Genomic DNA, 6,583 nt, shown 5'->3' on the forward strand with positions numbered 1-6,583 from the left:
AATATTTAAAGTCCAGGTGCACAAACCAATTGAGCTCCATTCACAACACACATCCTAGATTAAACTCAGCAGCGGCAGCAGGATTAATAAATAATAGTTCATTACCGGCTGCCTCTTCTGTATTTGTCAATGGGTCCTCAATTCTCTGCAGCATGAGTCTCTCACACAACTTGCAGAATTACAACAACTGCCTTCCTAGGTCTCACTTATGCCCTGAGGAATGTCTGTTAGGCAAAGCACTTCAGGTGTGCACAAACATTCAATGAGTGTTGCTTCTCTGTTTTCAGACTCCAGCTTGCTGTAAAGGTTTCTATGGTCCAGACTGCAGTCCCTGTCCTGGTGGCTTTCAGACCCCCTGCTCAGGACGTGGCCAGGTAAAGTTCCACCACCAAAAAGCTGGAGAAAAACATAGTGTTTGGGAATGGTTTGAGCCAGTTTGTTTCTCCTCAGTGCATGGAGGGCATTGGAGGAAATGGGACGTGTATCTGTAAACCAAACTTCAGTGGCTCTCGCTGTCAGTATTGCTCATCCTCCAACAAACACGGTCCAAACTGCGACAGAAGTAGGTCCTGTGGTCTTTGTTGTCTTGTTTAGATCTGTTACTTGTGTCAAAGCTCACTCGTACATCCACAGCCTGTCCCTGCATCCACGGACAGTGCAACAACCGTCCAGAGTCAGACGGACGATGCCACAGAGACTCGTGTCTTCAGGGTTTCACCGGTTGGTTCTGTGAGCGACGGACTTCTCTCTGTGGAAGCCTGTCACTGTTCTGCCACGCGCAAGCCGACTGCGACTTCAGTAATGGATCCCCCAGGTGAACGTACCTGCATGGTTGCTCGGCTGCTAAGTCGCAGGGACACAACATGACCTGGGTGTAGATAAAGGGGATTTTGCTCATAAAGTTCTGGTTTGACAAACAATTCCCTTTTTATAATAAAAACTACCAAGTTTGAGGCGGCCAAAACACTAGTGGGCCTTTCTCTGATGTTTTACATTGAAATACATCCCAATAATACAAGTGGTTTACACAGGAGGAAGCCCCTAACTCACCTGTCATCATTGAAAAATGTTAGAACTTTGTCCAAGTTCAGAAATCAGGGCCTCCATCTTGATCTTCGGTGCATTCATGCAAAGGGTGCTGGTAAACATGCTTTAGTCTAACCAGATGTTCTCCCATTGATCAGGTGTGTCTGTAAACCTGGTTTCCAAGGCGACGGCATCACCTGTGTGGAGTCTGACCCCTGTGCTCCACCTCTCAGAGGTGGCTGCAGTATAAATGTAAGTTCCTGATGTGTTCTGGTCCATTTCTGCCTTTTTTGGTGCCTGACTCTGTGCTCCATGCCGCCCCCTCCAGGCTAAATGTATAAGGACAGGCCCAGGTACTCACACCTGTCGGTGTCTGACCGGCTGGACAGCGGATGGAGACGAGTGTCGACCAATAAACAACTGTGATGGTCCTGACAGAGGAGGCTGCCACACCAATGCCTCCTGCATCTATGTCGGACCTGGACAGGTAGAGAGCGCTGTTCCAAAGGTCTGATGAATGGCTTGCTGCAGGAAAACGCACCAGCCCGATAATGGATGTTATTCTCAACGAGCTGCAGATTATTATCTGAGTTCAGAAAACTTTATAAAACATGATAAAAACTGTATAATAACAAAAGATAAATTTGTGTACAGGTTTACTTTTTGTACATACATTTTGCCTTAGGAGGCTTTGTGAAGCTAAATCTGTGTTTTACAGGTTCAATATTGTGTCACAGACCTAAAAAAAATAATGAACCAGTTTAATAATGGAAAATCTATTAGTCAGCTTTATAATTTTTTAATTCGAGAGTTCATTTTTGGTTGCAAAAGAACAAACATCTAGAAAAAATACACTATATTACATTATTTTCCATGTGAATTCCAGATTGTTCATTCTTCTTTGCCTTTTCTAAAAAGTGCTTTAAATCAGTCCAACCAGTCGTAGAGGTGTTTTAAGTCTGCCTGTCCAGACTGTGTCCACGTCAAATCACTCCTGGCACTTTTAAAAAGTATGTAGGGGAAACAAAAAAAGTGCATTAGCTGTTCCACACGAACAGCCACGAACCAACTCCTGCTATAAGTCCGGTTTTAGGATCTGGCTTTTTCCTCGGTTTGCTGTATTACATTTATTTCAGGCTTGTCAGGTCCCACCTCCTTTGCGTGTATTTTTTTTTTCACCATCGTCCTTCTCCTGAAAGGGTAACTCAGTAAAGATCTCACTGAATTGCGTGAAAGCTGCTCTTCAAGTTCAACTGTCGTCGGCGCCATAATCTCTACCTCACTCTGACTGACTACTGGCTCCATCACCTATATCACTGTAGCAGGGGCAAAAAATTCCAGGAGCCCCGAAGCCTTTAGTTTTGCGATGCTGATTGGCCAAATATTTATTAATTTTCCCTAGCAACATTATACAATTGGTTATTTTGCTACACTTGAATGAGCACCCAAGAAGAGAAATCATACGTTCTGTCTGTGGAAATGCACTGTTGAATTAGAGTCAGTTGGTAGAAGTGTTGTTTTAATAATTCATATTACATATTCTATTAAGTAAAATTGACATTGATATAACTTTTAAAATCTCTATATATTGTTTATGAGTTTTCCCCTCCACATCTAGAGAGGGCAGCGCCTGACCAACCCCAATGGGCCAGCCGCCACTTTCAGGAACAACAACAATGTTCCCGCAATGATCTAAACAAGTCAGCCCTTCAGAAGATTCTGATTTGTAATCTTTGGAGAAAATTTTGAGTCAAAATTGACTTGCCAAAGAGTTCACACTTTTAAAGTTCTGAGAAGAAATGCTGGACACAGCAGAAAGAGCTGATCCGTTTTACAGCTGAAGTTCTCTTACTTTCTGTCAACCAGCACCAGAGATACAGCTAAACATGGTACCAGTATCAGAGCCAGTCTGATGAGTTTGAGAGACTGTTTCAGAACCATTTTTTGTCATTTTTTGGCCCATTTCTAACCAGTTCTCTCTATTATTCCAAACCATGAAATTCTTTCCATAGGCAGAGGTTGGTTAGCGTTGGAGAGAACCTTTATGGAACAGTAAAGCTCAATAAAATTATGCTTATAACAGCAGATCAACAGATTCCTTAAAAGTTCTGAACAGAATCTTATTCTTGTGTGCAGAGCGACTGCGCCTGTAGGAGCGGCTACCATGGGGACGGACACATATGTGAGCCCATCAACCAGTGTGTGACGGCCGGAGGAGGCTGTCACTTCAGGGTAAGGATTAATCGTCTCCAGTCGGACCTCAGAACCACAGGTTCTAGGAGGATACTGATCAGTGCTGCACAGCAGACAGTAATGTTGTGTTCTGGGTGGGTTTCTCATCCTCAGGCTCGCTGTCTCCTGCTGTACTCTCAGTGGACCTGTGTCTGCGATGATGGATATGTTGGAAATGGATCGCTATGTTTTGGTAACGTTGAACAGGTGAGTGGTACCGGCTCTTCCTCATCTGCCTCAGCTCGCCTTAGTGTTCCATCCAGTCTGAGTTTGTTTGTCGGATGATTTCAGGAGCTGATGACTCTACGTAATGCCCCGGACTTCTTCACCTGGACAAGGGTGAGTGGGTCTCTGAGAAGAAACGAATCAAAGGAGAGACTCTCTGCTTTTTCTGTTTCTTTAAGATGGATTAAAGCAATGGTCTTTAACTTAGTGGTTAGGATCCTTCCAGACATTCAGACTGCAGTAAATTTATTCCAGTTAAAACAGAACACAACCAATCAAAGATCAGTCTTCTGATTCTGAAGAATCTGTGTCTCAGACAGGTTGATTTCCAGTTTACACCAAATATAGGAAAAATAACAAAAAGGAAAACGTTCCTCAAAAAGATCCAAATGGAACTCCAGGTTTCCTCTTCTGCAGAGCAGAACTTCCCTAAATCATCCAGGCAGGAGTCTGGAGGAACTTCAGGAAGTTGCTTCAGCTGGATATCAGTAATCTGATTCCTCTGGGAGTTCTGCATCAAAACCAATTATTTCTCAGCAGCTGGTAGAACCACGTGGAGCAGGGTCACCCTGGTTCTCTTTGAGGCGTCACATAGTGGGAACATGGATCAGATGGATCCGTCCTCCAGAAGTTTGGGAAAGATCATCCAGCTTGTTGACAGCAACCAGCCTCTGCAGCATGGTTCTGTGATTGAAGGAGGTATCATGGTATGGGTTAGTATGATTATGGCATCAGTGTTGCCCTACAGGAGCTTGAAAGGTGCAGAGTGTTTGGATCTGGGTTTGGAACCCTTAGAAGTCTCTCTTTGAGGAACCGGATGAAAAAAAAGACAGAATGAAGAGGAAATACTCCTTCATCAGACCAAAAAAAAGGAAATTGAAAACAATCCACTCGACTTTGTTTCCAAGTTTGAAGACATTTTGCTTCCCTTCCAGGAAGCTTTTTCAATTCAAAATGTCAACAATAGCGTTTGAGGTAGCCCAACAAAATGTTGTTTTTGTTTTGAAAACATGCAAAATGAAACGAAAAAACAGGTCCACCCCTTTGGAATGGGTTTTTTTTTTTGGCTTCTTTGTTAGCCTGTAATGCCCCATACCTGTCTATTTCTCAAAGGGGGTTGTTAAAAGGAATTGTTGGCCTAACTGAATAGGCGAAGTCTTCTACTCTCCTGTTAAGGGGTTGTAATGATAGTGGGAAGGTATCAACTTAATCGCTGCATTATAGGTTTCCACCCCCTCTGTTAGAGGTTGTTTTTTCTTTCTTAACATGGCTTCCTTCACGCCCATCTCAAATCACCTATTCTCTTTGTCCAAAATATGAACATTCTGCTCCTCAAAAGAATGTCCTTTGTCCTTTTTAATGGGCTACTGTATAAAACCTCAAACTCAATGCCATTCCTGACATTTTGAATTGAAAAGGTTTCTTGGATGGGAAGCGAAACGTCTTCAACTTGGAAACAAAGTCCAGTGGATTGTTTTTTTTAATTCTCTTTTTTTTTATGGAATGACTATTACCTGGATTACTGAGAATCTTCTCTAGCTCCTTCATCACAGTCTGATGCACTTCTGTCTGTTTCTGATCTGTTAAGTGCCAAGGCCCTAGATTCAATACCTCATATCATCTCAAATTCAGAGCCAAATGAGAGCTTTGAGTGCATGGAATGTCATGCATGTTTTGGGAACGTCTGGTCAGATGTTCCCCGGGAACTTTAAAAACTGTTTCAACTTAGCATTTTGATGTGGTTTGAGGCTTGAAAGTCTTCCAGGGAACAAGCTGGTCTATGTTCTTCTCACCCATTTAGGACTCCGGCCTTTCTGGATCTTTGTCAGATCAGAACCTGACACTTCTGGTTCCGACATCTGCTGCAGTCGCTAAGATGTCCTCTGAGGAAAGAAGCTTCTGGACATCGAAAGGGAACCTGCCGAGCCTAATCAGGTTTGCTCCCAATGAGAGTTGGAGGTTAGAGGTTGGAGATGTGACATCTGATATTTGATGTGTCCTTCAGAAACCACATTGTTCCAGGCATCTTTTCCTTATCCACACTAAGAAAGACCTCCTCACTGACTTCCCTTCTGTCAACAACTCTTCCTGTTTCAACAAGCCAGGAGGTAAGAATGGAAGGGCTGGTAATGCTACCATCCCAGATTCTGCCTTTCTTTTGCTCAGTATCACTCAGAACATTTGGACACATGAAGTCTAGTAATCTTGTGTCTTTGTTCTGTCAGATCACATCTGTTGGAGGAGCATCCATCGTTACCTCCGACGGACCCGCCACCAATGGAGTGATCCACCTTATTGATAAGGTAACGAGCAGTTCGATGCAACTACCTCAACTGTCTTTCCACCACAGTCATAGTTCTGATCCGGTCCTCAGGTTCTGCTTCCTGAGAGAAGTGAAGGTCTGCTGGCAGTGCTCGCTTTGAGGCCGGAGTTCTCCCTCTTCAGATCTTATCTTATTGTACGGAAACACACATACACACTCTATGCAGCCTGTTTCTGCAGGTCTTTGACTGTAGATTTTTTTTGTGTGTAGGATTACAACCTGACCCAGGAGATTGAGCAGGCTGATGAGTTCACCGTGTTTGCTCCTACAGACACTGCCATCAAACAGTACCTCCAGCGAATGGCAGCATCTGCCTTGGTAGGAAGTAACGATCAGTATGACCTTATTAGGTGTAATGGAAGAACCCACAATAAATCTAAACAGGAGGACAGATTGATGCTGGCCACAGTGTTCGGGTTAGAACATAAAACTGTTTGTCTCCTCTACCTAAGAGATTAAGAGTGATTTATGCTACCATCAAGTCAGGCCTTGGGGTTCTAGGTGGATACTGTCTAACTTGTCTATTTAGGCCTTTGTCCAAAGTCGGTCATCAAGGGCCTGTGTCAAAAGTTGTTCTTGAAAGGCCTCTTCCAAAGTATGTCCTTGTGGGTCGCTGTTGAAAACAATTCGAGCTGGGCCTGTGTTCAAAGTCATCTCTTTGTGGGCCCATGTCCAAAGTGAGTACTGGTAGGCCTGTGCCTAAAGTTGGCCCAGATGTGCCCATGTCCAAAGTGAGTACTGGTAGGCCTGTGCCTAAAGTTGGCCCAGATGTGCCCA

General features: G+C 43.8%; 1 protein-coding gene across 1 annotated transcript in view; it reads left to right on the forward strand.

The window, feature by feature from the left end:
- stab2 (stabilin 2) overlaps nucleotides 1–6,583 on the forward strand; it is a 38,140-nt gene that overhangs the window by 11,409 nt on the left and 20,148 nt on the right. The window contains exons 19-31 of the mRNA XM_015399401.1: nucleotides 288–374; nucleotides 451–562; nucleotides 634–814; nucleotides 1,185–1,278; nucleotides 1,355–1,513; nucleotides 3,163–3,258; nucleotides 3,373–3,465; nucleotides 3,550–3,597; nucleotides 5,285–5,418; nucleotides 5,471–5,591; nucleotides 5,709–5,786; nucleotides 5,858–5,941; nucleotides 6,017–6,124. Coding sequence (XP_015254887.1) covers nucleotides 288–374; nucleotides 451–562; nucleotides 634–814; nucleotides 1,185–1,278; nucleotides 1,355–1,513; nucleotides 3,163–3,258; nucleotides 3,373–3,465; nucleotides 3,550–3,597; nucleotides 5,285–5,418; nucleotides 5,471–5,591; nucleotides 5,709–5,786; nucleotides 5,858–5,941; nucleotides 6,017–6,124 — 1,395 coding nt within the window. The remainder of the gene's footprint in view (nucleotides 1–287; nucleotides 375–450; nucleotides 563–633; nucleotides 815–1,184; nucleotides 1,279–1,354; nucleotides 1,514–3,162; nucleotides 3,259–3,372; nucleotides 3,466–3,549; nucleotides 3,598–5,284; nucleotides 5,419–5,470; nucleotides 5,592–5,708; nucleotides 5,787–5,857; nucleotides 5,942–6,016; nucleotides 6,125–6,583) is intronic.

Source organism: Cyprinodon variegatus, unplaced genomic scaffold (genome assembly GCF_000732505.1).
Source record: "Cyprinodon variegatus isolate N-32 unplaced genomic scaffold, C_variegatus-1.0 Scaffold1007, whole genome shotgun sequence".
NCBI lineage: Eukaryota > Metazoa > Chordata > Actinopteri > Cyprinodontiformes > Cyprinodontidae > Cyprinodon > Cyprinodon variegatus.